The sequence below is a fragment of the Cyclopterus lumpus genome, chromosome 24 (genome assembly GCF_009769545.1).
Source record: "Cyclopterus lumpus isolate fCycLum1 chromosome 24, fCycLum1.pri, whole genome shotgun sequence".
Taxonomy (NCBI): domain Eukaryota; kingdom Metazoa; phylum Chordata; class Actinopteri; order Perciformes; family Cyclopteridae; genus Cyclopterus; species Cyclopterus lumpus.
In genome coordinates, this window is record NC_046989.1 from 20,675,955 (window position 1) to 20,695,673 (window position 19,719).

The 19,719-nt window shown below is 37.8% G+C and overlaps 1 protein-coding gene across 1 annotated transcript; it reads left to right on the forward strand.

The window, feature by feature from the left end:
• Nucleotides 1-6: 6 nt before the first annotated feature.
• On the forward strand, nt 7-17,393 carry selenoi (selenoprotein I). Its single transcript, XM_034528093.1, has 10 exons — nt 7-224; nt 2,166-2,234; nt 9,464-9,572; nt 10,774-10,848; nt 12,162-12,424; nt 12,506-12,614; nt 12,917-12,965; nt 13,055-13,235; nt 13,370-13,549; nt 14,448-17,393. Exons 1-10 carry the CDS (start codon nt 168-170, stop codon nt 14,553-14,555), a joined length of 1,200 nt encoding a protein of 399 aa, XP_034383984.1. The 5' UTR covers nt 7-167; the 3' UTR covers nt 14,556-17,393.
• Nucleotides 17,394-19,719: the final 2,326 nt, after the last annotated feature.

Genomic DNA, 19,719 nt, shown 5'->3' on the forward strand with positions numbered 1-19,719 from the left:
TGTTTGTGCTCCGAAGGAGTGGCTCAAATGTTTCGACATCACCTCACCCGGTGTGAACGACAGCGACAGAGCTAGATGGTACTTCGAGTCAGCAGCTAACGTGGGGATTAGCTTTTCCAAAGGAACATACATCCATTTATGTCCGTTTGGAGCCAGCCTGTACAACAATGGCTCTTTACGAATATGTCACTCAGGACCAGCTTGCGGGCTTCGACAAATACAAGGTATGAACAATATGTTGTAATAGCATGCTAGCAACTAGCTGTGTGTGTGTGTGTGTGTGTGTGTGTGTGTGTGTGTGTGTGTGTGTGTGTGTGTGTGTGTGTGTGTGTGTGTGTGTGTGTGTGTGTGTGTGTGTGTGTGTGTGTGTGTGTGTGTGTGTGTGTGTGTGTTTTTATCATCTTTAACATTATTCACTGGCAAATGAGTCTTAATGTTGACGTATAGTAACATAACTTACTATTTTGATAAGTCTCATTGCTTGCCATGTTTTGCTTGACATTGGTGCAAGTGTGCTAACAGTTAGCTAGCGACCCTTTCTCCTCAGCAGTGCTTGGCAATGAAATACTTTTCTTTGGTCAAGTTTTTTTTCACACATTTCAGAGGTCACCCTGCTGTAACAAAGGCCACTTCTTTGACGTTTGCTTATATTACAACCACAGAATTGTAAAGTATAGCAGGTGTAACATTCAAGTAAGAGGAACCCACTCAACTTGAACCAGTACACTGATGAGGAAACGCCATGGGAAACACAGAGTAAAATCACTTTTCTTTGAATTCTCGTGCAAGTTGTTTAGAACAGTAGCATCTTCTCTGCATATCACCAACATTTTAGTTTTCTTTTTACCCCCAAGCGGCCGATCACTGTTCTGTCACTGGCTATGGAGGACTGTAGGAAACACGAGTGGCAGCTATTAAAGGATCGATAAACACAAGCCATTTTAGTTTTAATAAGTGTCTACATGTAGACAGATTTGTGCCATAACTGTTAGTTTATTTCATAATGGATACATTTTTATGCATGCATAATCCTCATTCATTTCATGTATGTATGTATGTTTTGCGGCAGTTCTTAGACAGTAAGATTTCTTTACTTTTGTATTTTTCTGGTCATGATCTTTGTCCTGAAATAACTCAAGGATCAGCCTCCTTTCTTTACTGCAGTGCAACTGCTCCCCTTAACTGTTTAACAAGCCAGAGCTTTTTCCATCATGTGAATGAAAGGACTCTCTATGCATGGTGTTCGTATAATACATGTGCAGACACAATCATGCGAATGGAAAGCACATGATGATGATACAAGTGGATTGTGGATTATGGTTACAGCATGTTATTTGCATATGTGGTGACGATTAATCACATTGGTTATCTTTCTGGTTTGACATTACACAACATCATGACTTTCTCTATCCACAATGGACATTCTAAATGATGTGTTTGAGTCAATATGCCTGTAATTTAGACAAATCTTGATAATGGATACAATTATTAATTATGCAGACCCAGTGCAAGATGGTGTGCCTATAAGCAAGAGTGCTGTGTGGTAAACAGGGCCCTTGGTTGGCTGTTGTCGCATTAACTGATTTGGTATATCTTCAGTAAACATGTTTGTCCTGGTTAATATGAACCCCAGTGAGTCTACTACACTTGTGAGAACAGTGATGTTAAAATGAATTACGCCTCTTGTACCCACCAAAAAATGCAGATCCCAGTCCCATTTCAAGTAAACTAGGGGCGTGAGTGAGTTTGAAATAATTTTTTGTTAATGAATCACAGAAAAAGACGCTCCAAGAAAGATTGACATCAGAGCATTTATTCTAAAGAGGAAAGCATAGCATAACAAAACACACACAAAAACACATTCAATTGTATGAACACCAGAGAAGGTACATTACACTGTACACATTTTCATTGTGTCCAGATAAAGTAATAGAGACTGGGATCAGGTTTGTTGTGATCTGCATGACAAGCATCACAATGACCCAGTCAAGAAGCTACAGGTGAGGCAATGTGGTCTTGCTTTTTTTTCCTTGCTTTTTTTACAAGCCGTAGTTCGCTTGTAATGAGATGAACCCAATGTTAAAAAAAAAAAAAAAATGCCACCAAAGAACTTATTTTATTTTTCATGATTACATCCTGAATGACTGAATTGTGTCTCTTTGCAGTACAGCGCAGTGGACTCCAATCCCCTGTCCGTCTACGTCATGCACCCTTTCTGGAACTTTGTAGTGAAGGTGAGAAAGAGCTGTTTAGGTCTGGATGTGTGTGTGTGTTTGAGTGTGTGGGAATAATATTAAAAATATATATGAGGTTTCCAATTGTCTGCTGTGATACAGTAAAGCTAGCTCTATGCTTGCTGTTGTGAAGCCGACATGAGACGCTCGCCAAAAAAATTACGTTACACTACTGAAGCATCATGCGTGCATCTCTGAATTGTTGTAACTATGTGCTCGCTCAGGTTTCAGACCTTACTGTCACAAATAGTTAACGGACTATTAACATAGCTGAAGAGTTTACAAAGAAGGACAATTCGTTTCAGTTCAAATTCTTAGCATATTCAACCTTTTGTTTCATGATCTAAAACATGATTATTTTTGGTCATACAATAAAGTAGTCAATGGCTATAAGATATGAGATAACGGTTAAACACAATCCCTCGTCGGCATTGTGGAGGTCGGTTCATGCGTTTTTCCTGATAACACTCGCTGTCTTCTTGCTTCTTCCCAATCCATTTTTATTTTTATGCCCTCTGGAATTTTGGAGAATACTCCAACAAACAGGACATTGAGCATTAAGGCCTTTGTGTGTGTGCTCACTGCTCGCCCACCGTCTGTGGAGGCTTGCGCTACGTTGCCACTTGCGAGTATAAACCAAGCTTAACAAGACAAGCCTTATCCACAACCTTCTTTGTCTGTATCGGAACACATTTGTATCTGATTGTAATGTTTTGTTCTAGTCTTTGGAGACACTCTTTTTATGAATGAATTGATAAAATACTTTTATTTGCTTATTTATATCGAGACTTTATTTCTTCTTTTTAATCTCTACCTGAATGCAACCTGCTATTAGTTTGACAAAATTCCAACTCCTGTCCTAAAAGCATTTTTTCCTAATAGTTATGTAACTGTCCATAAAGGTCAATTAAATTCAGTAGTATTCGTATAGCTCAATATCAAAAATATAATGTAACCCGAGCAACTCTGAAGCCGTTTCTCCTCTGATCTCTCTATAAAGACACAAACGCACATGTGCGTGTGTGAACGCACGTAGCCGCGCACACACACACGTGCCCATAGACATACAGTCAGCAGCATGCAGTTGTCTGTGTGGCCCACAACGTCATATACATGAGAATCTGTGTGTCTGTCAAACTGCACTAATTAGAACACCTGTGCTTCCAACATCAAAGGTTGCCATAGTGATAACTTCAAAGGGACGACAGTTGCCAGGCTTTACATTGAGTTAAAGCTCGTATTATAAATGAGAATCTCTGTGTGTGTGTGTGTCTTTGGTTCTGTCAAACTGCACTAATTAGAACAGCTGTTTGCTACCAACATCAAAGGTTGCCATAGTGATGATTTAATAGTATTGATTAATAAATCAATTATTTATTTATTTATTTATAATAAATCAATGATCGTTGATGATGAATCAATTGATTAATAAATAAAAAAATTTAAAAAAGAATTTAAATAAATAAATAAAATGAATTTATAAAAATAAAATAAATAAATAAAATTAATAGTTTTGAGTAATAAATCATCATAGTGATGATTCATTATTTTTGATTTATTAGTGGACACAGAGACACAGCCACGTTTCCATATCTCTCCTCCGCAGCGATAAATGAGAATCTGTGTGTGTGTGTGTGTCTGTCAAACTGCACTAATTAGAACACCTGTGTGCTTCCAACATCAAAGGTTGCCATAGTAATAACTTCAAAGGGACGCCAGTTGCCAGACTTTACATTGCGTTAAACTAAAGGGAACACCTATCAAACTCTCAAAAAGTCAGTTAACCGTAGCTCTATTTCTTTTGCCAATATTCTTTTGAGAGGAAGGATGACTTGATAAACAGATACTGTGAATTGTGGGACTGTAGTGTAAGAAATGTGTCTCTAGTGGCGATTTAGAAATCAGGTACGACTGTCTGTGAGAAGACTCTTTAGAGGGAAAGATATAATGGAGTCGGATGGGGCAGAGAGGTGGACTTGCTCCCTCGTTAAGGCTTCTCTAGACAAATGTGTGAAACTGTTGGATTCCATTGTTACACGTGTACGACAAGCACAGTGACGATATATATATATATATATATATATATATATATATATATATATATATATATATAAAATCGTTTAAGATTCTGAAGGTGCTCTGCCCTCTAGTGAATATTTTTTTAAAAGCTATAAAAAAAAAAGCTAAATTATAAAGTTATAGCTAACGATTTTGTCAACATTTTAAAGTTTAAATGGTGTCTTTAGCTGAAAGTATATGGACATTGGAAGCTTTTAAATTTGAAAAAGTTTAAGTGGATTTGAAGTTTTCCTCCATAGGATCCCATTCATTTTTTTATTCCATAAAATTAGTTTTTTTTTTAATGTATATTTTCTTTAATTTTCTTTTATTGATTTTAATTAATAATTTACACATGTGAAAAGATTAAAAAATATCTGAAAATATACAGTAATAGTTGAAGGTTCTGTCAACATTTTAAAATTGAAGTGGTGTCTTTAGCTGAACGTATGAAGATCTTATAGGGTATTTAATTTGAAGACTTTCTCCATTGTGATCCCATTAAAAAAAAATCAACATAAAAGATTTATAACAACATTTTGAAAAGTTAGAAATATGAATAGATATAGCGATCGATTCCCGAAGGAGCTGAATATTTTAATATTTGAATGGTTTCTATAGCTGAAAATATGAAGGACTACTGGAGAGCCAAAATACATACGGAAGAAATGTATGAAGAAGAGGAATAAAGATTACAAGAACAATAGTTGGACTGCTGAAGCATTCCAACTAATAATTATAGTAGCAGTGGGTGTCAGCAGGACCACAGCAGCAGGTATAACAACGATCCATGGAAACCTGTGGGGAGAGAAATAAAAAAGACTGGAGAAGGAGCAAAGTTACTAAGGTGCATTGATGGGACATGAATTCATACAGAAGGAGATAAAGAGGAGGGAGGAGCTCAATGTATCCTAAGATGCAGCATGTCTAGGGGCTGGACCTAGGCAAAACTGAGCCAGTCCCAAGTATAAACTTGAGCCAGCCCGAACTATAAACTTAAGCCAGTAGGTGAGGAGAAGTATTTTAAAGTATGTTCTGGATTTTACAGGGATCAAGTGCAGATAAGCTTATAGTAAAGACTGATAATATTGCCTAAAGGAAGCAAATAAAAGGTGAATAGAATTTGGTCTAAGCACAGAACGTTGTGGAACTGTGTCTAACTTGTACAAACTAAAATCGATCTGATAAATATTTTTAAACCATTTTAGAGCGGTTCCGTTTAATGTCAATCAAATATTCCAGGCTTTGTAATAGGATGTCATGATCAATGGTGTCGAACACAGCACTAAGGTCTAATAATACCAGTACAGAGATGAGTCCTTTATCAGCACTAAGGTCTAATAATACCAGTACAGAGATGAGTCCTTTATCAGCACTAAGGTCTAACAAGACCAGTACAGAGATGAGTCCTTTATCAGCACTAAGGTCTAATAATACCAGTACGGAGATGAGTCCTTTATCTGATGCAATTAGGAGGTCATTTGTAATCTTCACCAGTGCTGTCTCTGTGCTGTGGTGTTTTCTAAATCCTGACTGAAGCTCCTCAAATAAACTATTCTGACGTAGAAAGTCACACAACTGATTTGCGACTACTTTCTCAAGGATCTTAGAGAGGAAGGGAAGGTTAGAGATTGGTCTGTAGTTAGCCAACACCTCTGGATTAAGAGTGGGCTTTTTCAGGAGAGGTTTAATTACAGCTACTTTGAAGGAATGTGGTACATGGCCTGTTAGTAAAGACACATTGATAATATCTAATAGAAGTACTAACTAAAGGTAATACTTCTAAGGACTGTGGTACATGGCCTGTTAGTAAAGACACATTGATAATATCTAATAGAAGTACTAACTAAAGGTAATACTTCTAAGGACTGTGGTACATGGCCTGTTAGTAAAGCCACATTGATAATATCTAATAGAAGTACTAACTAAAGGTAATACTTCTAAGGACTGTGGTACATGACCTGTTAGTAAAGACGCATTGATAATATCTAATAGAAGTACTAACTAAAGGTAATACTTCTAAGGACTGTGGTACATGGCCTGTTAGTAAAGACACATTGATAATATCTAATAGAAGTACTAACTAAAGGTAATACTTCTAAGGACTGTGGTACATGGCCTGTTAGTAAAGACACATTGATAATATCTAATAGAAGTACTAACTAAAGGTAATACTATGAAGGACAGTGGTACATGGCCTGTTAGTAAAGACACATTGATAATATCTAGTAGAAGTACTAACTAAAGGTAATACTTCTAAGGACTGTGGTACATGGCCTGTTAGTAAAGACACATTGATAATATCTAATAGAAGTACTAACTAAAGGTAATACTATGAAGGACAGTGGTACATGGCCTGTTAGTAAAGACACATTGATAATATCTAGTAGAAGTACTAACTAAAGGTAATACTTCTAAGGACTGTGGTACATGGCCTGTTAGTAAAGACACATTGATAATATCTAATAGAAGTACTAACTAAAGGTAATACTTCTAAGGACTGTGGTACATGACCTGTTAGTAAAGACGCATTGATAATATCTAATAGAAGTACTAACTAAAGGTAATACTTCTAAGGACTGTGGTACATGACCTGTTAGTAAAGACGCATTGATAATATCTAATAGAAGTACTAACTAAAGGTAATACTTCTAAGGACTGTGGTACATGGCCTCTTAGTAAAGACACATTGATAATATCTAATAGAAGTACTAACTAAAGGTAATACTATGAAGGACAGTGGTACATGGCCTGTTAGTAAAGACACATTGATAATATCTAGTAGAAGTACTAACTAAAGGTAATACTTCTAAGGACTGTGGTACATGGCCTGTTAGTAAAGACACATTGATAATATCTAATAGAAGTACTAACTAAAGGTAATACTATGAAGGACAGTGGTACATGGCCTGTTAGTAAAGACACATTGATAATATCTAGTAGAAGTACTAACTAAAGGTAATACTTCTAAGGACTGTGGTACATGGCCTGTTAGTAAAGACACATTGATAATATCTAATAGAAGTACTAACTAAAGGTAATACTTCTAAGGACTGTGGTACATGACCTGTTAGTAAAGACGCATTGATAATATCTAATAGAAGTACTAACTAAAGGTAATACTTCTAAGGACTGTGGTACATGACCTGTTAGTAAAGACGCATTGATAATATCTAATAGAAGTACTAACTAAAGGTAATACTTCTAAGGACTGTGGTACATGGCCTCTTAGTAAAGACACATTGATAATATCTAATAGAAGTACTAACTAAAGGTAATACTTCTAAGGACTGTGGTACATGGCCTGTTAGTAAAGACACATTGATAATATCTAATAGAAGTACTAACTAAAGGTAATACTTCTAAGGACTGTGGTACATGACCTGTTAGTAAAGACGCATTGATAATATCTAATAGAAGTACTAACTAAAGGTAATACTTCTAAGGACTGTGGTACATGGCCTGTTAGTAAAGACACATTGATAATATCTAATAGAAGTACTAACTAAAGGTAATACTTCTAAGGACTGTGGTACATGACCTGTTAGTAAAGACGCATTGATAATATCTAATAGAAGTACTAACTAAAGGTAATACTTCTAAGGACTGTGGTACATGACCTGTTAGTAAAGACGCATTGATAATATCTAATAGAAGTACTAACTAAAGGTAATACTTCTAAGGACTGTGGTACATGGCCTGTTAGTAAAGACACATTGATAATATCTAATAGAAGTACTAACTAAAGGTAATACTTCTAAGGACTGTGGTACATGACCTGTTAGTAAAGACACATTGATAATATCTAATAGAAGTACTAACTAAAGGTAATACTTCTAAGGACTGTGGTACATGGCCTGTTAGTAAAGACACATTGATAATATCTAATAGAAGTACTAACTAAAGGTAATACTTCTAAGGACTGTGGTACATGACCTGTTAGTAAAGACGCATTGATAATATCTAATAGAAGTACTAACTAAAGGTAATACTTCTAAGGACTGTGGTACATGGCCTGTTAGTAAAGACACATTGATAATATCTAATAGAAGTACTAACTAAAGGTAATACTTCTAAGGACTGTGGTACATGACCTGTTAGTAAAGACACATTGATAATATCTAATAGAAGTACTAACTAAAGGTAATACTTCTAAGGACTGTGGTACATGGCCTGTTAGTAAAGATGCATTGATAATATCTAATAGAAGTACTAACTAAAAGTAATACTTCTAAGGACTGTGGTACATGGCCTGTTAGTAAAGACACATTGATAATATCTAATAGAAGTACTAACTAAAGGTAATACTTCTAAGGACTGTGGTACATGACCTGTTAGTAAAGATGCATTGATAATATCTAATAGAAGTACTAACTAAAGGTAATACTTCTAAGGACTGTGGTACATGACCTGTTAGTAAAGACACATTGATAATATCTAATAGAAGTACTAACTAAAGGTAATACTTCTAAGGACTGTGGTACATGGCCTGTTAGTAAAGACACATTGATAATATCTAATAGAAGTACTAACTAAAGGTAATACTTCTAAGGACTGTGGTACATGGCCTGTTAGTAAAGACACATTGATAATATCTAATAGAAGTACTAACTAAAGGTAATACTATGAAGGACAGTGGTACATGGCCTGTTAGTAAAGATGCATTGATAATATCTAATAGAAGTACTAACTAAAGGTAATACTATGAAGGACAGTGGTACATGGCCTGTTAGTAAAGATGCATTGATAATATCTAATAGAAGTACTAACTAAAGGTAATACTATGAAGGACAGTGGTACATGGCCTGTTAGTAAAGATGCATTGATAATATCTAGTAGAGAGGTACTCACTCAGCAGGCTAGTCGGGATGGGGTCTAAGAGACCATTAGATGGCTTGGATGAAGAAATCGTTGAAGTCAAGGTTAATAGGAGAAAGGCAGTCTAAATATATATCAGGGTTTACAGTTGTTTCTAAGTTTGAGGATAAACCAGTACCAGTCGAGGACAGACGGTGATTCATATTGTCTTATATAGTTAGAATTTTATTTTTAAAAAGTGTGACCATAATTACTGTCTAAATATCGGTGTCAGTATTCTGATTAGAAGAGTATATGTATGAGCCAAGTGACTTGTTAATCAACTGTTACTCTGTCAATCTCTTTCTTCACAGTTTCTACCAACATGGTTGGCTCCAAACCTCATTACATTTACAGGCTTTATGTTCCTTGTGTTGAATTTCCTTATGTTGGCCTTCTACGACTGTGACTTCACTGCCTCTGGTAGGTCCTCAGTGATATGTTTTCCCTTAATTTTGTTTGTGCATGAAGTGTTGTGTGTATATATATGTATATATTATGTAAACATATTTTGCTAGTTGCATTCACCCATCTGCCCAGAGGGCGGAGGAAAACTAAATGCCTGTACGTGGCCACTTTGTTTATTCAACACAAAGTCCATCACTTACTGATACACAAGTGTAATCACTAACTCATTACATTCCTATACACAAAGCTGCTACTACTACTTGTACATATAGGTCTCTAGAACATCTAGGTCTCTAGAACATAAACAAAGACTCAAGATACTGTGCTCTATCTTCATATCGTTTTGTGCTGATAGGAGCAGACATGACTCATACTCTGACCTCTAGAGTCATGACAAAGTCCAGTCAAAATGTCCTCATAAGAATGTTTGCCATCAGGAAGTCAGTCCTTACAGTTAACAGTTAAATCAAATGATGCTAGTGGTTCACCTAGAATATGCTCTTTAGGAGATCTCATTCTATAGAGTTCTCTGGGCGGCCCTTTTAAATTAAAACCATTCAAGGATTTTGTTTTTGCCACAGTCGAATCGTGGCGGTGAAACCAAAGATCATAACATTGCTTTGTAAAAATTTACATTTATTAATCGGAGAACTCCCATAAGATTATAGCACAATCCGAGCACTAGATATATTTTAAATGTAAAATCAGCAGGGGGAGGGACGTAGACGATAACTGGAAATAGAATTTAGACCCAAAGTTTAATTTACACCCACCAACCATGTGTATGTCTATTGATGTCTTTGTCAGTGCTACAGACAGTGCTACACGCACACACCCTACACAAAACAAACAGTGCTGTCCATTATCTAAAACAACAGCTAAGCAATAGAAACATGTATGTCAGCCAATAATTAGTTTTTAGTTGTTATTTATTAGTTTTTACTATTTTCTATAGATACCTTTTAAAAATAGAGGTGGGGATACTGAGCAAGAAAAAAAGACATTCATTTTGACATTCATCCAAGTAAAAAGCAAGACTTGACCAATCAGATTCAACAATGTAAATTCTTTGTCAGGTACACCCCTACTTCCATTTGAGATGGGATATGTTTTAACCAACCCCTTAAGAAATCTGAGCTGAGAAAAGTGAGAATTGTTCTCAGTTTCTATCTGTGTATGTGTTACATGTGCTGCATGTTTACATTGTTTGTCTCAGCTGCAGGACATGAACACGTGCCTAGTTGGGTCTGGGTTGCTGCAGGGTTCTTCAACTTTTTGGCCTATACACTCGGTGAGTCCTAACCCCTGCAACCCCTGTGTGTTGTTCTTCTTGACTCTTTTTGGCTTGAGAGGCGAAGGGGCAAATTCTTCCTCATGGAATATATTCTGTACAGTGACTCTGGAGGTTTGGACATATTTGGTTATGTTTTTGTTATATTTTGTGTGATCAACAAGGTACCTACCATGTGGTGTGTGTTGAAATGTGACTGTTAATGAAAAGTGGATTTAGGGAAAACTCTTGAGTTTATTCTCACTCCAGTTATCACAGTAAATAAAGCCTAAACAATTTCTCGATAGGCCAAATTCATAAGCAATATTTTCATATTGCAGATTCATGATTGACAAAATGCCGTCCAATCATCACAGATGTATAAACATTGATTTTGAAAGACACTAATTATGAAATAGCTGCTCTAGTAATTCTGATATGGTATCATTATATAGTTTATGCAATGAGAGTGCATCCTTACTGTACAGTACAGTAACAAGCAGTTTGGCATTAGAAGTATCACCCAAGCACCTTCCCTGTCAATTCATTTATTTACTACATAGAGTACAACACCAATGTCTGGAAGTAAAGTAAAGCTTGACTCTAGCTGCCAAATGAATGATGACATTTTGACGGACAAATTTAAACTGCAACATGACCGCTTGGTGCAGGTTTACTACAGTGAGGCGGTAATTCTTGTTTTATCTTACGACAGAGCCTGCTGGCTGTTTCTCTATCTCCAGTTTTTGTGCTAAGCTTTCTGTCTGCTGGCTGTAGCCTTATATGTCATGGACATAAATGACAGTGGTATTAATCTTCACAGCTACCTCTCAGAAAGTGAAAACTAGAAATATTGTGCTAAATGTCAAACAAGCTCAACCCTGACAAAACACAGGACACGCTAGTCACCACCAGGCGCAGCTGTGGCTTAGAGAGGGAACCCGGCTCCTCCAGTCTGTCAAAGTGTTGTTGGACAAGACACTGAACCCCCAAACGCTCCCGAAGGCTGTGCCATGAGTGTATGAATGGATGTCGTGTAAAGCGTTTTTATTGGTCGGAAGACTAGAAAGGTGCTTTAGCATTTTATATTACATAAATTAGCCGACTTTTCCTCACTCATAATCAGCCTAATCACCTCTCCTCTGGCCTGGACACTCCCCAGACCGCCATACTTTATGCTGGTCTTTTTCATGCAAAGAGAAGCCGCACAAATGAGGACAAGGCCAACAACTACACATAAAGCAACGTTGTATGTGTAGTTGTTCCTTTCTAAATGTTCACATGACCATGTGCTGTACCAATGATCCATGTCCTTTTTTGTCCCTTTTGCGTAGATGGTGTTGACGGTAAACAGGCACGTCGCACCAACTCCTCCACACCACTAGGGGAGCTGTTTGATCATGGCCTAGACAGTTGGGCCTGCATCTTCTTTGTGGCCACCGTCTACTCCATATTTGGGCGTGGAGAAAGTGGTGTGGGTGTGGCCACACTGTATTACATCCTGTGGGTGGTGCTGTTCTCATTCATTCTATCTCACTGGGAGAAATATAACACTGGCATCTTGTTTCTGCCCTGGGGATATGACATCAGCCAAGTGGTAAGGACACGCAAACACGGTCACCACCTTGACATACCAGCCTTCTAATGACCTGATATCTTGTGTCTCATCCCTTTTCAGACAATTTCACTTGTTTACTTGGTCACGGCTGTGGTCGGCGTAGAAACATGGTACCAGCCAATCTTGTGGAGCTTCCTCTATAGAGACCTTTTCACCTTTATGATAATCGGTGAGCTGTGATGAGTAAATGTATACACTACCTGAGCTGTGCTGCTCGACAGGAATTAAAGGACTATTTGTTCTGGCTGGATGCATCCATGTGGTGCAATCATCAGCGAGATTGTAATTTGCAAGATACTGTGCAGCACCAAAGCTTGACATGCTTGCTGTGCCTCGTTAACAGGTTTAAAAAAAGAAGTTAACTATTGATTAGTGAACTTGTTTTAACATTTGTTCATTACAGAGCCAGGCTAGCTGTTTCCCAATCATAAGGAACCCCTCCTACAATAATGCATATCTTTTGTTTGCCAGCCTGTTCCTTTACTGTGACCGTACCCATGAGCCTCTACAATGTCCTCAAGTAAGTCAACCTACATTAGTGTTTCATTATATTGGAGTATTGTGATTTCACACAGCGCTCTGAAATCTTCACCCTCTGTGATTTTGCAGAGGTCACCGCAGTAACACTCTGAAGCACAGCAACCTGTACGAAGCCTTCCTGCCCTTCTTGTCTCCCGTCCTCCTCTTTGTCTTGTCCACTATTTGGGTGGTCTTCTCTCCATCCAACATCCTCGAGTTGCAGCCCAGGATCTTCTACCTCATGGTGGGGACAGCCTTCGCTAATGTTACGGTGAGTGTCTGCAGATTATTATTTTTGTACGCACATCATTACTCTTTGTGCTTTCACCAACAACGCAATGCATAAATGTCTTTATTCAGATCTTAAATTGTGTTTATTTATGTGTGAATGTATTTATCTTGCAGTGTAAGCTGATTGTCTGTCAGATGAGTAACACACGTTGCCAGGCGCTGAGCTGGCTGTTGGTGCCCATGACGCCAGTGGTGTTGTCGGCGGTAACTGGGGTGGTTGCCAACGAACTCCTACTGCTATATCTGTGGACAGCCGCTGTCATACTAGCACACATCCACTACGGTGTTTCAGTGGTAAGAGCATACACATACTTTTGTTAAAATAAAAATAGTATCATGTATGAAGCTACAGATAACAGCCAGTTAGCTTAGCTTAGCATGAAGACTGGCTCTGTCAGAGGACTCGAAAAATCAACCTGCCAGCTCCTTAAACTCAATAATGGACATATTATGCCTTTTTTTTTTAAACTGGCTGCTGGCTGTAGCCGGACATGTAATGGACATAAATTACAGTGATATCGATCTTCACAACTAACTCTTTCCCATATAACTCTACCAGAAAGTGAAAAACTGAAATATTGTGCTAAATGTCAAACAAGCTAAACCTGAATGTGGCTTAAAGCTAGAGTTGCTGATTTTCCTCAGACATTTTTGGTTGTACACGTTAAAATTCACATTACGTGCTAAAAGCAATCAACAAATCATATGCACTGACAAAAAAAATAATCAATTAGGTATCTCTTATATCTATTATTTCATGTCATTTTATTTTGTGTTCATTATGATATATTTACATACATAATTATACTTTTCAGGGGCTGGCTCCGAGAGGGTTGAGTTGTCAGTGTTGTAAACATGCAGACATTTTTGCTAGATTTAGGGACTTTTGGAGCTAGTACTGCTCACTACTTTTATAGGAAATATTTTTGCAATACTGGGCTCAATTGTTTTATTATTTTTTTAAATTTGCATTGATGTTTTGGTTGGATTATTTTTAAAATACAGTGTTTGTTTCTCAAGATTAACAACTTTAATCTAAAGCCGCAGATATTTAATGCCCTTGTGGGCCCAGATAAAAGACAGACTTGCAGTCTAGGTCCTCTGCAACTAAATGTTGAAAAACAGATACAACTTGTTTTTATTGAATCCACACATGGAAGTGGTACACAATAATTGTATTTTTCATTGCTAGGTACAACAGCTCAGCAACCACTTCAGCATCTTGGCCTTCTCCCTGAAGAAGCCTAACAGTGACTGACAGGAGGAGGAGCGGATTGGCTTGAAAGAAGCTGAGGTTTAAGCTCCTCCTCTCCTCGGCTTATCGACACTTCATTCTCTTCACCACGGAAACCGCATCCCCTCCCCTCCATCTATGAGGACACTGCAAGTGGAATGGACTGTCTTTCCACTGTCCCCAAACACACACACACACACATACACTCACTGACTGACACATTACCAACCAAACTGGTGTTTGCGATGGGGCGGGCCCAGGGGCTCTGGCTTCCGTCATCGGTGATTGGTTAACTTGGTTGATCCAATGAGGTGCAATTGTTTCCTACGGAAATGTGCTTCAGTCATGAGGACAGAAGCCACGCGAACACAAAAATACATATACATACATTATTCTGCTTTAGTGCAGATCATTTATATCTCTCGTGGCAGGTATTTCCAATACGAACACAGCCAAACTCAAACACACTTAAACAGTTGACTCGCATAGTATTATGATTGTATAATATGCCTTTGGGACACAACATTTACGTTTTATTATATTAACAGGAATGCCTCAAATAGTGTTTCAAACCCGACTGAACCTCCTGAATTGTCTTTTCACAACTGTCAAGAGTTTAACGGTTCAGTTCCCTTTTTATCACAGGATGATTTTCAATTGGAAATCCCAGTGATCATATGGTAATGGCATATATATATATGTATATGTATATGTATATGTATATATATATATATATATATATATATATATATATATATTTAAAAAAAAATATGAATAAAGGGGGGTTGGGGCATTTTATTTCCAAAATGAAAGAAATGATGATTAATCCTGTAAAACATTGTATACATTTCTCATCTAATTAATTCCACATTCTGCTCTGTGATGACTTGTTTTGGGTAAACACAGTTGGATTATGACTAACCAAGGGAAGAAATGACCAGGGTGACCTCTGACCTTTTTGAATTCTTCTAACCCTCAACTTGGACCTCTCTGTGCCCGGCTCACCCTACCTTCTACGGTGTCGTGTCTTCATGCTGATCCGTTCTGTTATTTTAAAACAATTTTTATATACACACATATATATATATATATATGGTAGTATTTTGTTGATCTGTTGCAGTGGTTTGTGGTTTAGTTGCGCAGCACTTGAATGATGAGTGTGTTCAAAAACCGCTAACGGAGCGGACTCACTCTGAGGGAACGAGCCATCGCACAGGACACCGCTACTGCCACAACACCGCCGGGCGTCACACTGCTCACACAGATAGCATCACACTTTTTATTCTGTCGGATCATTTTTTATTTTTCATTCTGTTAAGCACTGTTTATCTGTGTGATTTCAAAAGATGTTCCCGTGGTTCAAGTGTATATTGAGGAGTGGTTGCAGACTGGACTCAGTTTCCTAACCAAACTGGTTTTCACTGGCAGGCCAAATCCGATTGGACAGGGCTTACCGTTTATCCGTGTCACCTGTCATTGCAAAGATCTATCATTTTCTTCACAATACAACATGGATTGTTTGTAGTTCAGAGGCAATGCTTTCTTTTGTGTGTACCTGGCCCTTTGGTTGAAAAGTGACGTGTTGTCTATCTACAAGGACTTTCCCAGATCTCCAGTATCTGCTGACATACGATAGTAAAGCCCCAGCGACACTCCATAGTGTTTCTCCAATTTGTCTTTGTCACCAATATTTTTTAAACGTGGTTTTCAACTAAACTGGACAATCTTAGCTCACAAAGTCTGTCAGCTAAACCATCAGCCCAATGTCCTGGTCTCAAAGTTTAGTGGAAGTGTTCAAACAAACAGCAATAAGGACTGTTGGAATGCCTTTGTCCTTGCCTTGTGAACGGCTATCCAAGTGTGAATGTGAAGTCACACTAAGAATCATCTCGTAGACAGGAATTGTGACGATACTCTGATTATGAGGTACAAAAAAAATACAAGATATACTGGGAAAGAGAAATATATAAATGCACTTGGAGCTCATAATTCTACATTTGTACCAGTTGCAGATGTTCGGTACTTTGTTTTTTTCGATCGTAGTGTTGTAGTGTCTCTGTAATGCTATCATGACTGGGGGATCTAACTACTGCCATCATACCCAGTAAAGTAGCCCACGTTGGTTTGCAGCACCTCTGCTCTGCAACAGGGGAATATTTATTTGCAGTCATAAGCACATAATATCAGTTGAAATTTGATTTACCCCACACCTGTGACTTTGGACACCCTAGATTTGAGTGGCATCAGAACAACTGACTGATTTTTCTGGTGCATACTTGCACTATCTGGGTATGCACAGATCCATGTGTACAAGTCTGTTACTGTTTGGGAGTATACTCTGTGCGGATATCTGTATTTAAAACTAATATTGTTATCTGGTAGACCAATGTCTCCAAACACAGGGCAGCTCATAACCCAGCAAAGAAAGAAAAAAACCCGTCTCAGTTGCAGTTCCTAGTTCCTCTTAACATTTCCCATCTCTGCTGCTCTACTGGCTGATTTGGATTTGGCCCTTTTCCTGGGAGAGTTTGTGGAGGGGACGCGCTCTGGGTGTGAGGGCCTTCATCCTAGGCTGAAAACACTACAAATAATGCAATAATAGAAAAATGTTAGCTGGGTGAGAAAACGTGCCATTGAACAAAACAAATGAAAATTAGCAAAAATAGAAGATCAAACGAAAAAAACTAAACTGAAACGATCATCCAATTGACAGGTAAATTATGTTAGCTGAAATAAAAGTAAATTTAGAGCAACTTTTCTGGTGTGCTCCACTGGATCAATGGACCAAACTGTTCAAATTGTGACTGTTGTTGTTGGCTTAGGTGTGGCTACTTGTGATGTTGTATTTAACATGTGAAAGAGGACGGTCCAGAAACTAATAAAAGTGAATTATCTTTAACCAGAGACTAAAACCTTCATGATAGTTTCTTTTAAGCCTGAGTAAATCTCAAGTTCCTTCCTTAGCCACTAGGGACCAGCAGAGAGCAGCTGATAAAGCATTTACATCTCAAGTAATTCTATGCACTGTAAACTTCACCTGTGCAATGGTTGCATCGAGGCCATGGTTACTGTTCCATAATTGGTTTGTTGGCGTCAATGACATTTCTCCATTGCTCCCTCTTACAAAAAGTTTTACAAAAACCTTGCACTAACCCAATAAAACCAACTAACCTTTTCACACACACAACAACCTGACACACTTTGACCTCCCATTTGAAGCTTATGTAGCAAGCTCTAAACGTAGCACTCAAGATAAACAGTAATATTGTCAAACTGTGGACAGGACTCTAGGAATACCTTTCATATTAGCTGAACGCTGCTACACACAGCCTTCAGCAGGTGGAGTTGCAGAACCACACATCTTGTAGCCCACACAATTTTCTGCTGATGGTTGCAACAGTCGAGGACAAAGAATGGAGAATAATGATAGTTGTTGTGCACACATTTCTCTCTAAATATGAGTTTTTCACAGGTAAAACAAACGTTGTCATTTTAATGGTCTGCTAAACTTGACACCTTTTGACTCAGATGGCTCCTCTTTCTCCAGCAGACTTCATTAGTAATTGATTGTCTCCTCACTCGTGTGTGTGTGTGTGTGTGTGTGTGTGTGTGTGTGTGAGAGAGAGAGATGTTTTTATCATCTTTACAGAAACTCTGAAAACCCACATGTGCAAAAAGTTGGGGAGGGAGTGTTGATTCAGAGGGAATGACACATTTCAAATAGAGAAATCATAAATACTCAACTAATCTTTAAGAGAAACTGAAGAGAGAGAACATGGAGGCCCAGAATGTCATCGGACATCTAATATTTATGAGTTGTGGCTGTCAGAGCTGGCAGTCGATCATGATTGTGACTTATCTTGATAGAATCTTTTTCATCCTGAAATATGACTAGTGTGATTTAATAAAACAAATTGTGCTGTTCACTTGTCCATTTAGTGATCCACATGCTGCAGGATTCAATGTTTCCTTTGACACAATATACTGAAGTAAATGGAGATGGGGATTTTTTTTTTTTTTGCAGATCCAATCAAACATATTTTGAATCTGTACACTCTCCTCTAATTCCACTGTTCTGTCCAGCAATAGGGAAATGAATTATGATTATTTACAATTGAAGACTAAATGATTGTGCTTCGGAACATAAAAGCAATCTAAATTTAGATACATAGTCAAAACAATAAAACTAAACATGACAGGCTAATAACAATTTGATGAAACTATACAAAATAAGGTGAAGCCAAATGAACTAAAAACAGGGTAAGTTATACAAAGAAAGTGATTTAAGGAGTTATTTAAAAAGAGGACACAGACTCTGATTTTTCCAAAAGTCTTAAAACCATATATTGATGACTTATCGATGACCTAGCTTAAAAAGTGAGAAATTAAATTGTCTATTGTGTAGCTGCAGAATTTAGGTTTTCAACATAAAAGGGATAGTTCAAGTAGGATTGTACCTATCTATAGTCGGTGTATTACCTACTGTATATGGCAGTTGGTACTGCCACAAGTTTAGAGAAACAGGACTCGCACCGGATCAATGCACTGTTGAGGATGGGGTCAGCAGCTAAACGTATTTTAGATGGACGTATGCTATATTTCGAATATTACCAATGGAGAATTGAACTGTTTCAAATGGAGTCTGGTGGCCTTGAAGAGAGCACAGATAAGTTTCACTTTCAGTTCAGTTTCCCTCAAGAAGGGGCTGTCTAAGTCCATGTCAAATGTGTCCTTGGGAAAGACACTCAAATTGCTAATTTTTTGCACGATTGAGACCATCACAATTAAAAAAAAGTATGCCATGTAATTTTCAAGACATTGGTGGCTTTAAATTTGTTTTAACATCAAGGTTCACGAAGGTAATTCAATTGTAATTACCCTTTAAAGTAAAGTGTATCCATTGTCGTAATTGAGAACGTTGAAGAGCTCAATAGGAAAAGTATCTTTCACTCCTATAAACGGCCCTGTTTTCTAACCAAACCTTTTTGACTTTGAGAGTCCACCTGCTGTGTAGGTTGAGTCCCTATGTGTTGAGTGAGGGCAAGGGCAGTTTCTACGCGTAGAGATTAAAGTGACACAGTGTCCCTCTGGTTAGGGTGTCTTTTAGTGAATTACCTGGTGTTGATCCTGAACTGACGGGTAATCAGAGGTGGCATTAATTATACAGTGTTCAGCTCGGGTTGCTGCTCTGTCACGCCGGACGTTTTGTGCGCTGCTGACCTCTTTGACT